General features: G+C 39.9%; 1 protein-coding gene across 15 annotated transcripts in view; it reads left to right on the top strand.

Moving 5' to 3' along the window:
- Positions 1-22942, top strand: part of MICAL3 (microtubule associated monooxygenase, calponin and LIM domain containing 3) — a 158148-nt gene that overhangs the window by 45059 nt on the left and 90147 nt on the right. For all 15 annotated transcript variants that reach the window (XM_082281067.1, XM_082281079.1, XM_082281076.1 and 12 more), the window contains exons 2-17: positions 1436-1811; positions 7428-7635; positions 9008-9124; positions 9805-9906; positions 10454-10609; positions 11146-11246; positions 11832-12089; positions 12701-12816; positions 14083-14209; positions 14719-14812; positions 15951-16098; positions 17357-17553; positions 18453-18565; positions 19047-19109; positions 19822-19995; positions 21069-21161. In XM_082281067.1, the coding sequence (XP_082137193.1) occupies positions 1548-1811; positions 7428-7635; positions 9008-9124; positions 9805-9906; positions 10454-10609; positions 11146-11246; positions 11832-12089; positions 12701-12816; positions 14083-14209; positions 14719-14812; positions 15951-16098; positions 17357-17553; positions 18453-18565; positions 19047-19109; positions 19822-19995; positions 21069-21161 (2331 nt within the window). In that variant the 5' untranslated portion in view covers positions 1436-1547. The remainder of the gene's footprint in view (positions 1-1435; positions 1812-7427; positions 7636-9007; positions 9125-9804; positions 9907-10453; positions 10610-11145; positions 11247-11831; positions 12090-12700; positions 12817-14082; positions 14210-14718; positions 14813-15950; positions 16099-17356; positions 17554-18452; positions 18566-19046; positions 19110-19821; positions 19996-21068; positions 21162-22942) is intronic.

Below are 22942 nucleotides of genomic sequence, written 5' to 3'. Positions count from 1 at the left end.
TTCCAGGCCTCTTCTGCTGTTTCTAAACATAAACGATAAATACCATGTTAGGCTGAAAAGCAGGAGTGCCCAAATAAACTGCTGCAGAGCTGCCATATGGGAGGGGAAGAGACATGAGCTGTACTGTTTGGCTTGGCTTCCTGTCTGCTGGAAGCAGGAAAAGAGCTGGTGGGAATCTAAAAAGTTTTATCCAAGTCCACATATTTCCCTTTTTACCTTAATACCCTTTGCAAAAAAACAAAGGGCAAAAAGCACCTCAGAAGTGCTTTCACTTCAATAGTTCATGCATGTTCCCATGCTGCCTTCGTATCTGAAGGCAAACAGAGCTATTCTTTCTCAGAGAGCAGGGTAATCTAGTGTATGTACTTAGTATTATGCATGAAAGAAAGAAGAAGGCTTATTATACATAAAAGAGAGAGAGAGGAAGAGAAGATATCTATTCTTTAAACAAAATCTCTAATCGTGCTCGAAACAATTAATTCTGTAGGTCTCCAGCCTGCTTCTGAGGGACCCCAGAAAGGAGTAGCAGAGCTCATGATAGCAGATCTGCCCCAGCAGATTAAAGTAGACTCCAGCTGCCCCCCAAAATTTTGTATGGGCCTGCACATCAAAAGAAGTTGAGAACCACAGAATAGAGGAATTAGTATGGGAATCTTAGAAGGATCATGCACCAGCCACATATCACTCTTAGGCTGCTCACTTACCGACAGAAAGATGTGTGTAGGCTTTAGGTAAGGGAAATGTTTATACTGCTTGATGCTGCAACACAGACAGGCTTCCTTTTTTCAGTCTTGACATATTTTCCTAAGAAATTGATTGCTATTAGCAGGTTTAACTCATTTTTAAGATCACAGTGACGATCGCTGTGCAAAAACCAGTCTAGGCAAGGGCTCTGTATCGGCTTGTGCTATGCCATCCTTTCTCATCTTTATTTATCATGACCAAAGACACATGTCTTTTTAAAATGAAGGAACCAAAGCTTATTTTACTGATGGAGTACCAACACCTGAAGTACTTTGTGGTTAGCAGTGTTTTTAAGACCAGCCCGTAACCATTGCTGTGGTGTTACACAGTAACTGCGACATAGCAGGTCAGCCTGTTTTGTTTTACAACTTCTGTCCTCTCCCAGACACTGTGGAACATCTGCCTGTTTATTTGTAACTTCTCTGCTCTTCATGCAGAAAGAGTTTTGATAAAACTTCCAAGGCACTGGCTCAGGTTAAAGTATTTTGTGATTTAACAGAGGTGTGAGATGTGCTGCTGTCTGCAGTGAGGCTCAGTGAATTCTGCTTCAGTCAGCTTGGGCAGAAATCCTTGGGATATCAATCAGCTGAGGACTGACTGGGAATCTGGGCTCTCAGTTCAGCAAGACAAAATTTTGGAACGAAAAAGAAAAGAGCAAGTTCAGTTACACTTTCTTCTTTTTATTTTCTAGGTTAATAATGCTTGTAAGCCAGAGGTGAAAGTGGCTCAGCGGAGCAACATCGGGAAATCTGGCAGACTGGAAGAGCACAGCTGCCCCCCTGGGCAGCTGCCAAGTGTGAAGCATGGAGGAAAGTAAGAACGAGAAGGTGAACCAGGCTCACGTTCTCTTCGACAGATTTGTCCAGGCTTCCACCTGCAAGGGGACTCTCAAGGCTTTCCAAGAGCTCTGTGACTACCTAGAACTAAAGCCCAAGGACTATCGTTCCTTCTATCACAAACTCAAGTCCAAGCTCAATTACTGGAAAGCCAAAGCCTTGTGGGCCAAATTGGATAAAAGAGGCAGCCATAAGGACTACAAGAAGGGGAAAGCATGCGCCAACACGAAGGTAAGAGGCTCATTCGCCGTGGTCCTATTACCCAATCTCTCTGGCATACACAGTAAAAAGGTATGGATGTAGAAAGATGTTGCCTGGTGTCACTATAAGCCCAGGCAAGTTTCAGGAATGTTCTCACAATTTTAGCATTTGGTGAGCAATCCGAAGTTCCTTTTGTCACCACCGGATTTGACTGCTCACCTGAATGTTTGTATTTTATTCAGGAGAAGCAGCCAGCAAGTTTTTACGTTGTGAGTTTCTGTGGCATCAGTCCTATAGATGGCTTGGAAAATCTTAATTGGTAAACCTTTAATCTTGGTCGACTTTCTTTTGCATTTTGACAGTAACAGGAATGTGTGCTCTTGGAGTCTAGGATACAAAATATGCATGTTTGGAAATTTCCAGTTTTAATTTAAAAATTCTCATGACTCTCTCAAGAAAACGGAGCTTTTCTGCCAATTTGGCAAAACAGACTGTTTCCCATTATTTAGAAAGTGATCATTTATATTCTAGGTTCAAAGAAAAAAAATATGCTGTGGAAACTCACACCAGTTCTTTTTAAAAGGTTGGTATGTGTGGTATTTACTGCAGGAATTCCTGCTTTTACACACACACACAGAGCATTTTACTTTTTTTTTTTTACCTGAATTATTGTGAGCTGGCATTTAGGTGCTGCACCCCCTTGGACAGTGCAGTTTGAAAGCAGTTCTTTATATCTGTTATTGATACGTGAATAGAATAGGTTGGTTTTGTAAATAATTAAGCACTCTTTTTTTTTTTTTCCCCCAAAAAAGGCAAATACTGCAGAAGAGGATAAAATTAGAACAGGATTCTGTCTTCCTTCATTGAGGACAATAGATGCTGCTCTTTCTCTTGAATAGTCACCTCTTGAGAGAAGGAAATACTTTAATTGGAGGAATTAATGATTAATTCCTTAGTGTAGAATTGAGGGACAAATACATCTTGTTTAGAGAATGTAGTTTCAGATCTGTGGACTTTTATTTTCTCCCAATTAGATATTAGAAAGTTATGTTAGTTTCTTAATTGTTTATCTTGTTTCACTTTCCAGTGGCCATTTTCATATGGATGGAGGCGTTCATAATGAATTACTATAGTAACACTTGGTAAACTCTGACAATCAAACAATTGGGCACTGTTGGTAGTCACAGTGGGCAGTAGCTTCGACACCCCAAAAATCCGACCACTGTTAAGGTTTACATTTTTCAGGCAACATAAGAAAGGAAGGATTTACAGGAAGATAAAGGTAGTAAATGATGTTTGTGTATACTTAGGAATAAGCCTTCCAAGTGCTATGAGCATCATGGAGAAAAATTCTAAATTTTCTGCAAAAAATTATTGCCCAGTGCATTCATTAGATCCAGGATTTGCTTTTATTTTGAATGGAACATAACGGGTTGAAGTGAGTTAGGGTGTTTTAGTCTGTGGAATGAAGATAGGTGGTTTATGCTTTCCTGAGAAAGAGATGGGAGGGAGCAAGATGCAGAGGTCTTCTAACTTATTTGAATAATAGACTATAAGAGTGATTTTTGCATCTAGGCTCTGATTGTGTTTGTTAACACTGTGGAAAACGTTGCTTCAATAATAGAGATGAAACATTAAAGAAGAGATTTGATAGGAGGGTAAGTGAATAGTGCTTGATTGTGAGAGCATATGAAAAACCAGATGTGAGCAGAGGGTGATATCCATCTATGAAAGGCATTCAGAAAATCGAGTGTGACATTTATCTTGAAGGGAAGTGGTGAGCTGAGTTTAGAAGGACATTAAATGCGTTGATGCAACACAGACAGGCTTCCTTTTTTCCGTCTTGACATATTTTCCTAAGAAATTGATTGCTATTAGCGGGTTTAACTCATTTTTAAGATGAAGAGCTCCATTTGGCTTTGTTGGGCTTGAATTAACATCTAGGCAGCCACAAGGAAATGTCAGAAAGGTAGAGATTTTAGCTTGGCCAAAAAGCAGCCAAGTCTTGAGTTGGAGAAGTTTTGTGAATTGACAGCTCTGACAAAGCTGATTGAACCAGTGTCTCTGAATGAGGTGATGCAAAGACAGTTTATCAAGAAAGATCACGCAAGAGATCATGGGTGAAGCCCCCTGGGAAGTTGGCAGTGAGAGAAATCAGAGTCCTTCAGATGGTGCTCCGAAAGTGGCTGGAGACCCAGAGGAATACGGAGGCTTAAAAGTCATTAGAAAAGGGTGTGCTTTGAATAAATACATGTAACCAAGTGTCTTTAAAACATCTCTTCAAGTACACTTATAAAGTGGATAAAAGGAGTAAAGCATCCTGGGAATGATGTTTGACTGAAGAGGTTGCTAGGGATTTCATGTCATCCAAAAGCTTAACCTATTTCATACACCAAAGCCAAGCTAAAGAGAGTTAAAATGGAATTGGAGAACTGGAATCAGGAGAGTGGTTATAGAAGTAACATGTGGTGAGGTGGTGATGAGATAACCAGAGAGGCTCATGAGGTCATATGTGACTGTCCCTCATTGAATTGATGAGAGAGAAACCTCAGAACTTGCTGGTGTTGCTGTGAAGGACACAGTGATGGGAGAGAGCAATGACTGCAGTGGACATTTTTTAAACTAAATTTCACTATGTATTCCTCTTATCTTTTCATATATGTTTCTATTAATTTTTTGTTTCCTATCCTAATGGTATCTGCCATTAAATGTTTAAATGTAGTTCCTAGGAGATAATCATAACTGTTCAAAGCAGAGGCCTTTTGAGAACTGAATCATGTCTGAGTTGATGTTTCCTAACTCACTTAGCTTTATATTTCTAATGCTTAATGTAATTTGCAAACTGTTGATTAAAAGGTACAGAAATTTGAGTGGGCACGTGAAGATGATAGAATTTAAAATAAAGATTAGGGTTTTATCCATGGCATAGTAGAAGCTGATCATGTCTTTAGGAAGCCTGGCTTCTGTACACTTGAAAATAAACTTCATACTTTGTAGGATAGCTCTTAACTGCCCATTTAAACATTGTTCAGGGGTGAGGTGCTGTGCCTGGAGTTGGGCAGTTTGTGCACATGGCCAGCATCCAGGGTAACCGGAATTCAGATAATCAGAGTTCATGAAAGCAAGTTTTGGACGTGATGGGTTGTTCAAATGTAAATAGTTACAAATGGTGCGCTCTCTTCATTGGTTATACAGAGAATACAGCATTTCAGTTTGCATTTAATGTTCCATTACCATGGTGTTGTTACTGGAAACTTAATATAATCTGTCTGAAAGATCTTGAGCAAGAAGTGTTTTTGAGGGCTGAGACTGCTTCAGTGCAGGGAGTTGCAGCAATTGCTTGGAGTCATTGAGGGGAAAGGGAACAAGGAATAACAGTAGCTGCCTTTATTTGGCTGGACTTGGCATCTCATGGAGTTACTGCTGTCTGAGAGTATCAGAAGGTGGTTTTTTATGAGACATCTGAAACTGGAAGAAGCATTAGAGGTGGAAAAAAATCTTTTCTATTTTTAGTTGTGCTTAGAATTTGTTTTATAACAACATAATGTTTTTGTGACACTATTAAAAAAAAGGCAACTTTGACCATAAATTACTTACCTGAGTATTTTACATTCAGAACATCTAGAATATGAAACATAACCTAAATGCTTTTTAACCACATCTTACTATGAGGGCAGGGAGGAAGGATAGAGAGGAAAAAATCCTTTTAGGTTCCTGTGACAAAATTGCAGGCAACTAGTTTATAATTCCATGAAACCTGAGTCTGAATAGTCTGATTTTAGTACAGTTCCTTTGCTGTTGTGTACTCCATCATAAATATTTTATATGTGGAAATTTATCAAAGAATGAAAGTCACCCAATTCAGTGTGTTCTTGTTGCTTATTGAAATCCAGGCTCTTTCAAGATTGTAGTTTTCAGCCAAGCAAAATTATTACCTGGATAAATATGATATGCTGAGCTAATTTTCCAGAAAGTTTAAAAAAAAGACAAGGGTGGTGTTTGGGAGTTACACTTACCTACAAAGACAGCAATATTAGATTGGAAGAATTGAGGATCCTAGTTGAGGATCCCTTATATCAAATTACAACATGGACGCCTGTTCAATACACAGTTTTATTTAGGTATTTATTAGCTCAGAGGTTGGGCTTGCCTTTTGTTCCAAATACTTTCAGATTCCTGAAGGTACTAAAGAAGCAGTGGTGTTAGTATTCCCTTCCCTTTTGTCTAGACTTGGATCTCTGCCCTCAGATTTAATGTGACTTCTTATCTTACTCAGTAGTCTTACGTGGAATTTGCATGTCAGTAGCTATGTCATCACTGCTGTAACTCGTGCTGGTTTTCCGTCATTCAGGCTTTACATTTGCAGTTTCACGGTGCTTGCAGAATTTTATGCCCCAGTGAATAAGTGGTGGGAATGTGGCAGCCTGTAAAATTTGTCAAATGGGGATGACCACTGAACACAAAGTTTTGCTTTGGGATTGGCTATTTATCAGAGCACTGGCTCATGGTTAAATTCTGGCATTTTAAAGAATTTCTCAAAGAGCTTTCTTATGCAGCCACAAGGATAAATAAGGATCTGGAAAAGAATCACATGGCAGCAGCAGCCGCCTCTGTAGCAAGGTCTTTATTCTGTGTGTCTGGTTTACTCAGTGGAAATCAAAGTACAATAATGATATGACAAAATGGACTGTGTACTGTGTTTATGTGACTGCACGTACCAACACTTTCTTTGTGGACCTCGGTTTCTGTGGGTAAGAAGTGTCTACTGACTATCTTGGCTTTTTAATCTGAAATTATTTTGCTGTATCATTCTGTTCTCAGAAGGTACTTCAACACTAGACTCGCACGTATGTTGTGTTCTCAAGTTGTTTATTAGCATCTGATGGTGTTTGTGAGTAGAGTGGAAAAAGATAAGAGAAGGTGAAAGACCTTTGATATGACAAAGGTTGGGTTGGAGAAAGGATTTGTCTGGTCACACAAAGTTTGTATTTACGTGATGTTGACTTCCCTGAAGTCTCCTTTGCTGCAGTAGTAGAAGCACCAAAGCACCAACACAAGCGTAAGTTAGAGTGCTCTGACTTGGCTGCTCTGTTATTTTAAAGTGATGGTGTTTATAAAAACATTAGTATCTTGTGTTTATCTGCTGTAGCTGTTGCAATGCTACTGAAGATGTTCTTAAGAAAGGCCAGCTCAAGATTTGGAAGATGAGGAAAACTTGTCATTGCTCCCTTGTTAATTTTTGTTTTTTCAGGGTTTTATTTTTTTAAGAAATAAAATGGAATATGGGAGGGAGAAGCCTTCAGAAATATTGCTGTTCTCCAGGTACTTATAGAGCTTGGAGAGTATGACTGGGCAGGTCTTCTCAGAGCAAGGGTTGCAAGAACACAGAACACAGTTTTACTTGCCTGCTTCCTCAGTCTTTTCACTGCTCTCCAATATACTTCATTTTCGTGTCTTGGTTACTGCTTTAACCGTATCAATGGCAGAACTTGGCAGGTAGAAATAGAAAGACTGATCTGAAATTTCAGCTTATGTTTCAGACAAAGAGCACTTACTCCTAAGAGCTATGGGATGCTTGGAAGCTGCTGCAGAAATACCTATTTCCTCCAAGGACTGTGCAGTTACCGTGTGCTGGTTGTTTTGCAGTGTCTGATAATTGGGGCTGGACCCTGTGGCCTTCGTACAGCCATCGACCTGTCGTTCCTGGGAGCCAAGGTGGTGGTCATAGAGAAGAGGGATGCCTTTTCCCGCAATAACGTGCTGCATTTGTGGCCATTCACCATCCATGACTTGAGGGGCCTCGGCGCCAAAAAGTTCTATGGCAAATTCTGTGCAGGATCCATAGACCATATCAGTAAGTACAGCCACTGCTGGACACAGCAGCACCTCCTGGGTTCTTCCTGGGGAGAAGGAGGTGAGGCTGTGAGGTAATGAAAATTCAGCCTACACCAGTCCCTGCTCTCAAGTAGTTACGGTACAATCCAGCATTACCTTTGCATCATTCATTCTGGCCTAGTCATGACATTAAGACATGCAGTGTTCATCTGTCATCTTTTAGACATTCCCAAGGCATAGCTTCTTCCTACTCTGAAAAGTACACTTAATGCTCAAACTGGTTGGTGGTTTGTTTTTTCTTTTTTTGGATGGATAATTTTTTTATTTTTTGCTTATACATTCCTGCAGCTGTCACATTATTCTGTTTCTCTTGAGCAACTTGTAAAGAAAAATTAGTGAATGCTTTTGGAACATTCTTGTGAGTGTCAGTCTGGAGAAAGGAGGAACGGTTTTGGCTTTAATTTTCGGAAGAGTGATGAAGATATGTTTTGATTAAATATATGTTTACGTGTTAAAATTGAGAATAATCTTGTTGATTTCTAAATTCTGTTAAATCGGTCTTCTTTGAAAGCTCAATGCTGTGGTGGAGCAGGAGTTATTTTTCTTTACTTTTTTCTTCCCCAAAATTGACTGTACATGGCACAGCCAGGTGTTGCCCACCAGTCTGTGTTCTCTTTATTTGAAATTTGGCAACAAATGGTAAAACTGGAAGATCTTTGTAACTTCAGTCTTGCAGATTGCTTTTTCCTTCTAATTTCTTTTCATTTTTATTCTTCCAGTGTTTGTGCATTTTGTCACTTTTTTTGTGTATCAGCACAGCTAAAATTTAGTGTTTAGGTGAAGGTTTTTTTCATTTCAGCATCTGAAATATGACAGCAATGTATTTTCCTATGTATTAATTGAGTTTGCACACTGTGATTTTCATTCTCATTGTCAAAGTTACCTGAAGAGGAAAGAGGTGGTGAGGAGCTTCCTATGCCCTCACTAATCCAAAGGTGCTGGGATGGAAGTGCAGGTCAGTATTACAGCCAGGTTGATGCAGTGGCTCTTTGCCATCTGTGACAAGTGCAGCCCTGCTCATGCTGTCTTCCCTCCTCTACTGCAGTTCATGTCCTGGTTGTTTCCCTTGTTGCTGATTAGGGGACTGAAACATCAAAAAATTACTCTTTCTCCTTTGAAAAGGGTTGGCTTTTCAGCTGTGTAGAATTTTCTTGTCATGCTGTGATATTACACACCAGGGGTACTGGGATGAAGTGCTGGGAACACCGTGGGGAAAAAGAAAGTATCAGCTGGTCTTCAAGTCAGTGTATCAGTAATGTCACACAGACACACATGGGCACTTGTGCTCTTTTCTTTTTCTTCCATTTCTTTATCATCTGCCTTTTTTGCAGGTATCCGTCAGCTCCAGCTCATCCTTTTGAAGGTTGCCTTGATCTTGGGAATAGAGATCCATGTCAATGTGGAGTTTCGGGGGCTCGTTTACCCTCCTGAGGACCAGGAGAATGAAAGCAAGTAGCACTGAAATGGGTGTAGAGAAGGGGGAAATTGTTGTAGGATACACAGGCTCTTACTCCTTTACTCTGCTTATGATGTTAAGTCCTTTCCTCTTGCTCCTTTAATAGGAGTAGTTATTAATCCATTTTTACTTGGGTTTTTAGTAGGATTTGTTTTTTCTAGTGACAAATCCAAATTAGTTACTGTATGAAACAAAGTCACCAGAACAGCTACACAGAAATAGACCAAGACACGGTAAATTGTAATTGCTTCTAAAATACCTAAGCCTATTGCGTAACATTTTGAAACAACTTTTTTCTTTGCATTCACTGAGAGTATTTATATTGGTGAATGATCCTTGTTATGCTTTTAGTATCACTGTGAAACCTGTTCTCTGATCACCGCAGGAGATGTGGCTTACTTGTTTTTTGGCCTTTTATTAATTGTATAGGTAGTAGAGAAGTTTGTAGCAGCCCTTAAAGGAAATAGGGGAATTTTAGCAGAGCTGTGTCTGCCTCTGATTCACGTGGAATGGCTGCACAGTTCAGGAGCAGCCCTGTCATCAGTGTAGCTGTCCTGCAGGGTTTCTTGACTGCTCATGTGATGAAGGGTTTATTTGATAGTAAGAAGTGGTTTAATCTGTTTTTTTCTATTATTGTATATATGTTGTCACTGACTTGGCGTTTATCTACAGGAATAGGTTGGCGTGCGTTGGTCCACCCCAAAACCCATCCAGTGTCTGAGTATGAGTTTGAAGTAATCATTGGAGGGGATGGCAGGAGAAACACCTTAGAAGGTAATGGTGTGTCCATAATTCACCTTCAGAAAGAACTTACCCTTAAATTTGTTAGAACGAAATGGCCTTTAACATGCCAATCAACATCTGGAAAGACACTTGACAAGTGAAAGGGAGATTAAAAGTCCATGTGAAAATCATTTGTAGCAAAGACGTGGGTGGTCTTTGTATTCTTCCACTAAACTAGCAAAGACATAAGGGGTTTTGATCTGGATAATTTTTCCTAAATTTGTAGTGTTGCCACTCCTGCCTTTGTGTATAGGAACTGAGGTGTTGAGTATTATTCTGTGTAGCAAAGAAACCCATATTAATATTTTTTTATGGAACTTGCAGCTTTGGGACCAGAGATGAGAGAGGGGGTGGCGGGGAGCTTTTTCCCTAAACAACATTATTCTTCTGATGAAGCAATTGTTCTTTCCTCTGTGGAGGAGTTTGTAACCCATCACATCCCTTCTCTCTATTTTGTGAGTGCACCTGTCTGTGGCATACTGAGCCTTCTCTGAAGGTGTGTCTGGTTTTCAGTGTTGCTACTTTCCCCTTCCTGTAGGGTTTCGCCGAAAAGAATTCCGCGGTAAACTTGCAATTGCTATCACAGCAAACTTCATCAATCGCAACACCACAGCTGAAGCCAAAGTAGAGGAGATCAGTGGTGTGGCCTTCATCTTCAACCAGAAGTTCTTCCAGGATCTCCGAGATGCCACAGGTTTGCCAGCACTTGACAGATTTCCAGTGGAAACCATTTGTCTTTATTATTACAACTCTGCAGCTCAGATTTGTATGTTTAGTCAGGAACGAACATCTTGTGCAAGGCAGTCAGTCATTGCTGTCTCTGAAATCTGACTTCCCTGCTTTTGCAGCTGTTCTGCTGTACAGAGCAGATGTGTGTCATTTTCGTTCAGAAGCAGAGAACTTATGGTTTTCAGGAAATCAGAGCCCTAAATGGGAAGAGGTCATGAATCCATAGTTCAGCTTTTTGCACTCCACATTTGAATGCAAACCTTAGAGTCATGATAACTGGATTTTTTAATAGAGGTGGCTTTATGCAGGTGAAATGTGCTGTCTGTGGTTTTGTTCACAATTCAGATTTTAAAGTCACCCCAGAGCATGGGAGAAAGTTGCTTGGCATTCTCTGACATTTTCTAATCATGCAGTTTCGGTTTACTTTCTTCTGATAGAGCTTCTGTTGCACATAACTCCTAACTGGTTCCTTCACTACCATGTCTTTTGTTCTCTCACAAGGCATTGACTTGGAGAACATTGTCTACTACAAAGATGATACACACTACTTTGTCATGACTGCCAAAAAGCAGAGCTTGCTGGATAAAGGAGTGATACGGCATGTGGGTATTAACTTCTCCTGTATTCTATGTAAGCTAAAATTGTGGTGACAATTTACTTTTGGTAGGGTGAAAGTAGGAAAACATGCTCTTCCTCCATCACATAATGTGTTTATACAGTTGTTGTTTCAGAACATGAATGTAATTCTGTTCTAAAAGGCAGTTAATGTCCTTCTGATGTATTTTAAACCATCAGAAGAGTGTTACAAAACCTGTCCTTTTCAAATTTGTATCCCTTTGTAGATTTGGGAGTTTTGTTCATGCTGAGATTAAAATATGCTGAAAGAACATTTGGTAGCTTAGTTGAGCTTCCCTCATTTTATGGGAATGAAAAATGCTCTAGAGTTTCTTTACCCTTTCACAGTCAGAAATGCAAGCAGGACTGATTACTGTTTGCAATAAAAGGCTTATAGATTTTTCTCCTGGAAGCGTTAACACAGGAATGAAAGAAATTAGAAGACAAACTTGTGTGAGTGGATTTGTCAGAATTTTAATGCCGGCCACTGTATATTCCCATCTTAAAAGAAACTTGTGGATTTGACCATGGCAAATGGTCAAATTCAAACCAAACTTCGCTGGTTTTGGCAGGACCACGCTGACACAGAGGTCTTGCTCTCACGGGAGAACGTGGACCAGGAGGCTTTGCTAAACTACGCCAGGGAAGCAGCAGATTTCTCCACGAACCAGCAGCTGCCATCGCTGGACTTTGCCATCAACCACTACGGGCAGCCCGACGTGGCCATGTTTGACTTCACGTGCATGTACGCGTCCGAGAACGCGGCCCTGGTGCGCGAGCAGAACGGCCACCAGCTCCTCGTGGCGCTGGTCGGGGACAGCCTCCTGGAGGTGTGTGTTCAACTTCTTGTGTGTAAGCCCTGAATGGAAGCATGAGCACAAACCTTTGCACCCATCTCTGAAATGTGTGCTGCCTGACAGAGAGGCGCTGTGAGGAAAGCTGCTGTTTATTATAGAATAAAGTGGGAGGTTTGAAGGAGGGGTGGGAGTGTTGGGAAAACAGAATATTTAGCATGGTAATGATCTCGCTTAAGAAAATGTGTGCAGAGCTTTTTCTGAAGTTCTGTCTGTTCCATCTGCTTCTTGTTGGGACGAGTTGACTCTCTACAGAACCTCTACTGTAGGCCTGCTAATAATTAGCATTTTGTAGTTGGTTAAAAAGTACAGTCTTGAAGAGAAGCTGTTAAGGCACTCGGGCTGTGAATTGTTGTTGGAAAGAGGGACATTGGCCTTGTGAGAGCTCATGAGCTGTTCACCATACAGCTGCTTTCTTCTAATCTAACCTAGTGGGAGTGGAGCTTGAAGCTAATTACTGAGTTATAATTTCCCAGCAGATTACTGCCTGAATGTGTACTTGATACTTCTTTAAAATTTTCCCTAAGTGATGCTTTTCCTTTCTCTGCCTTTTTTTTTTTTTTTTTTTTTGTAACCTCTACTATCAGCCGTTTTGGCCAATGGGAACTGGAATAGCCAGGGGATTTTTGGCTGCAATGGACTCTGCTTGGATGGTACGAAGTTGGTCGCTTGGAGCCAGTCCTTTGGAAGTTCTTGCAGAGAGGTAATGGAGAAAGTGAATGCATTTACAGTTCTGAGTCCTTCAGCATCTCATCATTCATTCCAGTTTCTTCTAGTACAAATATGTAGATAGAATGGGAGATACAGACTCTCACTGTTTTTAGAGAATGCTTGAAGGTATAATTCAATTGAAGAAAAAAAAATTCAAAGGAGTCAAGAAACTGAAGTATATGGAGGAGTAAGACATGTTGCTATTCTTGGTCCTAGTTTTAAAAGATTAGATGAGGAATCTTTTCTTTAGGTGCTTATTGACATTGCATTGACAAAGTGAGCCCAAGTTACTGTCACCATCCCTGCAGTAGCAAACCAGATGAAAATGTAGGTGCTTTTAAAGTACCAGATACAAAAGTTCTTGCCATCTCTTATTATCCTGTAAAAACTTTCTCTTGCTTCCTCTTAAGGAAGCTGTGACCTGCTTTTTTTCCGTGTTGTCCTTGGTCACTTTGTTTCATATAAGCCAAACAGTATCTTGTCTCTTTGGAACTATTGAGTTCTTGATGTTTTTATCAGCTTTGGCTGAGTGTTGTTTTGGTGACTCAAGGTGCTCTCTTGGAGATCAGAACTCGGGTAATTAGAAGATGGAGTAAGTAAAACCAACAGTTAGTAGATCCAATTTTAAACTTCAGCTACTGCAGCTTCTGACCGTCAGGAACCATAGTATAATTTCTAAAATGTCACAATGGCACAATTTGTACTTAAAATTCCATTTGTTTGAATTTAAAAAATCAGTGAGGAAAATAGTGTTGCTGTTGAAGCCAGACTTCCATCACCTTTCCATTTGCCACTTCAGACAACAGTAAGATCTTCTCTGAGCTTTCTCTTCTGTATACTGAACAAACTCAGTTCTCTTGGCCTCTCCTCACAGCAAGTGCTCCAGGCCCCTCTTCCTGAGCCCCTCCTGTGTCTCAGTGTCTTCATTGTACTGGGCAGCCCTTTCAGTTATGCTTAGAGTACTGTTCTCTTCCCTCCTTTGGAATTCTGAAGTTGTATTGAAGTGCAGATTTTAATATGCTTATGCTGACTCTTAGCTATGCAGTGTCTGAAGTGGTTAGATTTCTGATTTGAATGTTTATCTCTCCAGAGTTTACTTAGCCATAGTAGTAGTGATACATCTTTTAAAAAAAACAAAACAGAACAAAACCTCAAACCAGCCAAAACAAACAAAAAACCTCAAACCACCACAAAGCCTAAACCAAACAAACGAACCAAAACAAAACCCCAAACTTTTTTTTTATGTTATTTTCCCAAGGGAAAGCATTTATAGGCTGCTGCCTCAGACCACCCCAGAGAACGTGAGTAAAAACTTCAGCCATTACAGCATTGATCCTGCCACCCGATACCCCAATATCAACGTCAACTTCTTGCGGCCACAGCAGGTAGGTCACAAATGGTGCTTCTCAGTGCTTGTGATCTGCAGCATCTTTCCTCAGGTGAAGCTATGCCAGTGTTTTGGGAACAGACAGTCATGTGTGTATAACATGGAAGCAGTGAAAGGCAGATACATCAGTCCAGAGTAGACTTTTGTACTTGAACAAATTCCTTTTTAGGAATTTTTGATTTTGGTAATTTTAACCGTGATACGATACAGGAAACCAATAAATTTATTTTTGTGTGTGTGCATGTGCATTTTCTTTGTAATAATCCAGTCCAGCAGTCTGTCATTGCAATTTGGTATCCACTGAGCAGCAGCAGTCAGCTGGACTGTTCAGCACTGGTGAGCTGATCCTTGCTGTTGTGAGGTTCTTGGGGTGGGATTTCTGCTACCTACATGTACTTGTCTTCTTTTTTGTGCCTTTGATGCTCCTTATTGTCCTCTGTTATTTCTGTATGTATCTGGGGTGCATGGCATGCTGATCATCTTAAATGTTTTTGTGTGACATTTTAGGTACGCCACTTGTATAATACAGGAGACTTGAGAGACATTCACCTGGAGATAGAGAACTTTGTGAACTCTAGGACACCAAAGCTGACTCGAAATGGTAGGCCTGGCTGCTGCCCTCTTCATTTTGGTATTCTGGAGCTGGGTCAGTGCAGGAGCTAGAGAACAGCAGGGCTCTAGGGTATTATTTAACCAGTCTCTGCATTTAGAAAATGTATCCAATAATTGTTTTGTCAACAGTCTGAGCTTACAATTTTTCAAGTTTCCATTGGCATGGGAATTTATTTTTGTTTGCCTGTTTTCCTTTGCCTTATAATGCTGTTAACTTTCTAAGCATATTTGCTTGTACAGGCAGTTCTTTTCACCTCCTTTATCTATAAAAATGTCCTTGCTTAAAGTGCAGAAGTCTGGACTGAGTTCACTCTAACAATAGACTCAATTCTTACAAACATAGCAGAAAGTATTGCTTGTGCAGTCTTGCATGTTCCTGCTTTCCTTTTCTTAATCTCATCTCTCAACCAAATGAAACCTCACTTTGCTTGCATTATTCTGAGAGCTAGATGCCTTGTGATAAGCATTTCAGTATCTGTCTACTTGTCCTACCCTGAGGGGTATGTCAGTCTTTTCCTTTTGCATGCCTTGTCTTGGATGCCCACATAGTGTTTTGGGATTCTCAGGGTGGCTCTTTGCTGCTAAGCCTCCCTTTCACTGCTGAATAGCTGTGTAGTCTCTGCTCTTTGCCCTGCAGCCACATCCCTTTAGGCTGTAATCTCATCAGATCTTCTGGTAAGACAGGGTCAGAACAGGTCAGTGCTTTCAAAGGAAAGTTTTCAAGGGAAAAGGAGTTGTTACAGAAGTACATTTGTAGTTCTTCCTCTAGAAATGGTATATCTGGGCTTTAGAGATCATTGCCACTGAATGTCCTTTTGATCGTATTTAACAAGCCTTTGCAACTGTTTTATATTTCCTGGGGCTCTTTTATGATGGCTGGGGTGAAAAGTCTGGCAAGTTACAACTTAGATAATTACTTCTCAGCAAATTAAAAATACTTTCTTGGATTTAAAATGGGTATGATAGTATATTTAAAAGAAAATAAGAATCCTGTCTTCCATTACCCATTGTAGTAGAAGTTTGTTTTTTGCATGAAAGTTTTGTTTGTTGGTTTATGGGGTTTGTGTTGTATTTAGAATTTGAGCTGTTGTGCATTTGTACTTTAAAATGTGCTAATTTTTTTACAGAGTCTGTAGCTCGCTCTAGTAAATTGCTCAGTTGGTGCCAGAGGCAGACTGATGGATATGCTGGTGTTAATGTGACAGATCTCACAATGTCATGGAAAAGTGGCTTAGCTTTGTGTGCCATTATCCACAGATACCGTCCAGACTTAATGTGAGTAACTGGCTGCCTCAAATAACTGGGAAGGGTAGGAAATGAGTGGTATTTGGAGATAATAATATGGAGTTTGAGGCAATGCATTTGTGACTTATGAAGTAATGGATTCAAATGAATTCGATTAAGCTTGATAGAAACCAATGTCCAGTGATTCACTAGCGGAGTGGAAGGTCATGATAGCTTGATGGATTTGGAAATAAATGTGTTGTCGTTTTCCCTTCTGGATGAATTGGCAGAATTAACCTTCAAATTGGTACTGAGAGGAAAGCATTATTGACTGACGGATTTTATGTGTGCAGAGAGTAAGGAACAGTTCATAGCTTCAGTTAAGTCTCTCCTGAACAAGTGTCTGCATGGGCCTTTATAAATTTCCTGTTGAACAAAGCAACTCTTTTTAAAGCCTTTCAGGCTGCTCTTTTTAGAAGTAGTGACCCACAGCCTAAATAGAGATGTTGTTACTGTTTGCATGCTGATTTGTTGGTTGGATGAATGGCAGAGGTGTCCTCTTCAGTGATATACTGGGTAAAACAGTGCCCGGATTCTAGAATGGGAAAACACTGGCTGGAAGAAGTGACAGTAGCAAAGACTCTGGTACTTTAATCTGAAATGTCTCCAACTTCCCAAAGGGACATCAGAAAAAGTAAATTCTAGAGCTGTACTTGTAGACATAATCCACTGTAAAACGTACTGAGAAATTGTGGAGTTATTCCAGTCCATATGCACTGAAGTACTTCTACATTGGTGTACTGGAGTTAACCTGAGCTACACTGCTTAATAGCTCTATAACTTGTGGAGAGTTCAAACAGCTTTTTAAACAGTTAATGTAACTCTCTACAAGCTATAGCTTTTTATATAGTTACACAAGTTTTGGAAAAATCCAGCAGGACAAAAATATGGATCAGTCAAGAAAAAAGGGGACAGAAAGTGAAGATTTAATTTAGTTGCAAGCACACAGAAGATTTTATGTGGGGGAAAATGTACAGTCTTACAGCAAAAGAGGAAGTGAAGATGTATTTCAGAGGGGTAGTACTTTTTAAGAAGTGAAATCTAGGTTTGTAGGAGGAGCAAACAAATTTCAAAAGAATATGTTTGAGCCAAAGTTCACTGTAATTAAGTAGCATCCACTTTGCCATGTTGGTGGCAAATAAATTGAGGTTTCGAGTGGAAAAAAAAAAAATAGAGATGGATGCCTGAGTTCTTTCAGAAGACTGGTTTCTACTTGATTCAGTGCAAGGCCTCTTTGTGCCCTTTGCAGAGACTTTGATTCTTTGGATGAGCACGATGTGGAGAAGAATAACCAACTGGCCTTTGACATCGCTGAGAAAGAGTTTGGAATATCTCCCATTATGACTGGAAAGGAAATGGCATCTGTTGGAGAGCCAGATAAGCTGTCGATGGTGATGTACCTCACACAGTTCTATGAGATGTTCAAAGACACCATCCCCTCTAGTGGTAAGCAGTTTGGGGCACTTCTGTCAGATTTAAAGGCTGCTCCAGGGTGAATGTGTGTGCTTCAGTTACCTTCAGGCTGCTTGTGCATGAGCACAGAATAGTCACTCACTGTAGCTTTACCTTACAAAAAGTTGACTTGTTACTGATGCTGATAAAGACCACGTTAGCAGCAGCAGGAGTAAAATAGAGTTAATATACAATAATGTCCTCAAAAGTTCTAAACTCACTTCAGCACTACTAGATAAGTTTTCTGCTTTCCTACTGTTGTTAGGGGTTTGTTTGTCTTAGCTAATGGTAGGTGCCTTGCTAATAGTTGTTGAATAGGTAATTTCAAAACACCAGCTGAGTTTTATACATATTTACCATCTGTGAATGGTGAGAGTAACTTCAGGCCAATGAGGAACAGAACAGCTTTGATTAGGACTGGAAGATATAATTACCTAACCCAAATCAATATGGCCAGCCTTTAAAATTGATAATGTTACAGCTCTTTATTACTGATGATCTTAAGTCTCATGTATATCTCTGGTGAGGGGAAAAAATTGGTTTTAATAGCCTTTTAAAAATCTCATATGTATCAGGTATTATTTCTAAAACTTTGGACTCTTTTTAGGAATAATGATAATCATGCTCTTTAAATCATGCTCTTTAAATATAAAAGCAACACAGTATCTCTTATGGGTGGTTATAAACCCTGAGAGAACCGCTTTGGGCAAAATGAAAAAGCAGAATAGTTGAGAAAGGTATTAATTCTAGACATCAGTAATTTTGTACAGAGAATTTAAGAAAAAGACTGCTATGTTAAAAAGAATCAATGAGTCCTTCAGTTGTGTATTTAATAACAGCACCACAGAAAAAACTTCATGGAATTCCCTTGTTCTGCCCGTTTTCACTAACAGACAGCCTGGACCTGAATGCAGAAGAAAAGGCTGCCCTGATTGCCAGTACCAAGTCTCCCATCTCCTTCCTCAGCAAACTGGGCCAAAGCATCTCTCGGAAGCGCACTCCCAAGGTAACCAGGCACAGTCCTGGGGACACTTGTGTCTGGCAGGCTGCTGTCCAAGCAGTGGTACTGAAAATGCAGGTGTTAGTGTGTGTTTGCAGGGATCATGTGTTCACCAGCTCCTGGTAAGGGACAATACATGACATTTATAACTGCAGAATTGCATCTGTAGTATGTACTCCCAGTGGTGCATTTCAGTCTTAAAATCTTCGCCTTGCGGTAGTATTTTGGCATATATTTCTTCTTGGAACATAGTTACCTGCTCAGTTTTCAATGATTTGAAAGTGTTGAAGAATTGTGCAGTTGAAGGTAAGAATTCCCTAAGGAGTATCTAGGAAAAAATACCTTTTCTTAAACAAATGGAGAATGAGCACAGTGAATTAAATAAGCTTTGCAACTAAACTGATTAAGTGCACTGATGACAGTTATCTCAGCCCAAAAAGGTATGAGAGTTATTTTTTTTTCTTTCCCCTACTCCTTCTGTTTTCAGGACAAAAAAGAAAAGGAACTGGATGGTGCAGGAAAGAGGAGAAAAACGAGCCAATCTGAGGATGTAAGTATTAAAGTGAGAGCTGTCAGGGAGTAAAATAAATGGTACGTACCTTGTTCCCACTTCAGTTCTTTCATTTTTTTTATATCCAGGCAGGGTTTATATAGGATTTTTTAGATAAAATTTAATTCTTCTTCAGAGGTTACACTTTCATGGTATCTTTAGAGCAAATGTTTTACTGATGCTTATGGAAGAAGACTACATAACAAATGAAATGTTGCAGTTCCCTAATGTTCTGTTTTTATTGCGAATTACTATGGTTTGATGAGGACATCAACACTCGTAACTTTTTAGTGAAGTCATGCAGTATTGTCAGAAATTGGATGCATATTTGAACTTTAGCCTTGGTTTGTGCAAAAAGCACCCACTTCCAGTATGCCCCATAAGGCAGTCTTTCAAATTCAATGTTTGTAGCCAAATGGGTACAGGTGAATTAAAATTCGTGCTTTGAGTTTGTTGGTTGCAGGTGGGCCTTTGGTATATGTCAGGGCCTTCATAGGGGTGTTTCAGCTGAGGTCTTTTTGGTAGGTAAGTGTATCAAATAAGGTTGAAAAGATAAGTAAAGTTTAACAGAACATTTGCTGACTTGCCAATGGAAATTAAAATCTGGGCTTTCAAGTGAGGCTGAGAGATTTGTTATCTATAGTGTAAAGGGGTGGAAAGGAAAAAGTGATCTGGTTGTGTCTTGTTAAATTTTGATGTCACTGATTGTTAGGAGGACCTCCCACGAAGCTACAGAGAAGAAAGGCCCACACTGGTGAGTGCCCTGACAGAGAGGAGAATTGATGCTGCCATTGGGAATCAGAACAAAGTCAAGTCCATGGCAACCCAGCTACTGGCCAAGTTTGAAGAGAATGCACCAGTGCCGTCCTCAAACTTACGAAGACAGGTAGGAGATGGATAATAAGCACCTTTGTTTTGGAATTGTGGAGGAAAACCACAAATAAAAGCATGCATTCCTCAAGACTGGATGCTGGTGTTGCTTTTCTACTTCAAAGGCTCTCCTAGAGAAGAGCAAAGTTTACCCAAAGCTTAAAATTTATGAGTATGGGGTGGAGAAGAGCTTCCTAAAAAAAGTGTTATTTCTCTGTTATTGCCCTTATTATGTAATTTTTCACAAACATATTACCAGCAATTTAGTTTCTTTTATAACTACTATTGCTCTTTAAAAGCTTTCCAGGAATGTTCTGCTTATACTGTTTAAGAACAATAATTTAATTTCTGATTTGAACATTTTCATATCAGGTTACATCTGTTTGTTCTTGTGAACTGTGATTAAGCTTTATACGTGTATGTATGTGCAGTAGATAAATGCCTGTGAGTTTCTTGGCAATCAGGATGTTTGTGTCATTCCAAGTGAGGCTTGTTTGTTATCCAGGATGGTATCTGAACAGCTGCAACTGCAGGGTAGTTGTCTTTGAAATTAGATTGAGTCACTTGGAGCTACTGCTGGCAGTGCAGTGTCAGCAGGATGAGGCTCAGTGTGGTTTAAGTGCCAGAGTCCTTGCTCTGCTGCAGAAGTCCATCTCCACGGCTTGTGCCAAGCTCTGTGCTGCCATGGCCACATCGTGAGTGGGACCTGACCTGGCTACTTGAAAGCCAAGTCATGTTTGTCTATGCTGCACTACACATCAGCATTAGTAATGTAACATGATCACAGTGGTGATGTCTATACCACCTTTTACCAATCAAATGTTTCTTCAGCTGCTACACATTGGCTGGAATACGCAGCCAATGATTTGAAGAAACAATGAAATTAAAGGAAAGGTCCAAAAATATGTGAAGTTCCCCATTTTTGGATGTTTTTTTTCCTTTTTATATTTTACTTGCTAAATGAATTCCCCCTACCCTATTTTTTTTTCTTAAATGTTTGTCTGTCTTACTCTGTATTCCATTCCTATGGCTTTCTTTGAGTTTCCTTCACTATTTTATCTTCCCACTTTCCCTACAACCTGCATGCAGCAACCTGTCCTGCCTTATCAAGAGCGTGTTCACAGCCAGCCATCCAGCAGACGAGAGCAGGGCCGGCTTGCTCCCATACCCCAGTGGAAACAGGTAAAGAAACTCTTTCTGACTACAATGCATTGCCTGCACCCAACACCAGCTATCACTGTCGTGTTTTTAAGCCAGTCCTTTTCCAGCACCTAGTCTGAGTACATTATTTTAAATAACTTGCAGTGAATAAAGTCAACATCTCCCTTTGGTAATGATGCATGGTTGAATGTTTCAAAAGTATTTAATCAAATTTGCCCTGCCCTCTTATGCTAGTTTCAACTCTACCAAGACTTTTGTGGATGTTGCAGCAGAAATTTTTGCTATAGAATTTCTAGATTCTTCTGTTAGAAAGAAATAAAGGAAACATGTAAACAATTATGGAAACTCATGAGGTAAAAGATGTCATACTGTCTATGACATTAAAGCTCTTCCTTGGTATAAACAGTAAAATTGGTTATCAGTTTTGCTGTTCCTATGTGAAATCTTAGATGTTCTGTAGTTGCAGGAGACTTTACTGTGGTTTCCCTTTCTTTAATGACACTCTCTTTAATGCAGCTTTCCTTGCCAGCTTCTCACACTTGTTGCATTGCCGATTCCTGTGTTACTGTGAATTCAGTAAATTTTAGGTTTTTTTCACAGAGGGGTTCAGAATAGGGACCAACAGCAGAAAAATCAGCAGGTATCAAATTTTATTTTCTCCCCTGTGTTTTGGCCCATTGTCATTGCTGCTGTCTTTCAGCCATGCACTTTTCCAAAGCTAAGGCTTCTGGCAGACAATCTTTTCAGGCATTTAGGGATACTTATCTCCTTCCACTGTTTCCCTGTGCAAATGGCCACCTCGTGTTTCTGAGGTTGCTCAGAGGTATCTTGCTGACAGCCATAATTTGGAGAAACATCTGCTTCTTTCTGGCTGTAGTTTAATCAGAGCATACTTCAGAGTCAAGAGGACAATGACACTGGTTTGGAAATGCACTGTTCTTGATGAATATGGATTCATGGTGATCTTCATGTCTGAGGCATTCAGCACAATTAATGCTGCATGTCATGACTGGTGCCATGATCTGGAAGATTTCTCTTCAAGGAAGAAGACCTAAGCCCAGGGGAGTTGTTGTCAGTAGGACTGTCAGGATGCTTTGGTTCCCTCAGTGTTTGTTGTTCTACTTTTTGTTTCATCAAAATCTTTATAGGCTAATGAGCACTTCGAGATGGATTCACATCATTCATGATTAGGGCAAATTTTATTCCTCAAGAATACTCAGAAAGGGGGGAAAAAGAAACCGGATGAAAAAAGCTGTACAATATTGAGTGAGTTGATGAGCGCTGCTTGTAGTACCTCCTGGAAAAAGGAAAACTGGATTGCACTGCTGTCTCTCTCTGTTCAAACAAATGAAGTTTTGTGTTTTAACACTTGGAAAATACCACATTCCTGCACCCTTGAGATTTATATTTGAGCTTGTTACTGAAACTTTATGAAGGCTTTATAATTGAACATTTATAGTGAAACACAAAAGCTCTTATTGTCATCCTTTTGTCATTGATAGACAAAAAGGATAAATTTTTATTTCCTGCTTTTATTAAGAGGATTGTTCTCCTCACCAGAGAGCAGTTTGTTGTTTTTGTTTGTTCTTGTTTGTACTTGCGCTACACAACTTTAAAAAAATCTTTAAAAGGGAAGAGAAAATCCTTCTGCTCTCCCTTGACTTCGATAGCATCTCTGTATAGGAAGCAATTTAGGGCATATCTTTGAAAAATCTTTCTGTAACAGTTTTACTTTCAGAGGATTTAAATTATCTTATTCAACCCTGACAGTGATTGCCTTACGTGGATGATTTCCCTCTCAA

The sequence above is a fragment of the Coloeus monedula genome (assembly GCF_965178545.1).
Source record: "Coloeus monedula genome assembly, chromosome: 4".
Lineage (NCBI taxonomy): Eukaryota > Metazoa > Chordata > Aves > Passeriformes > Corvidae > Coloeus > Coloeus monedula.
The sequence above is the reverse complement of the archived record's forward strand: the minus strand, read 5'-3'. Positions and strand labels throughout refer to the sequence as shown.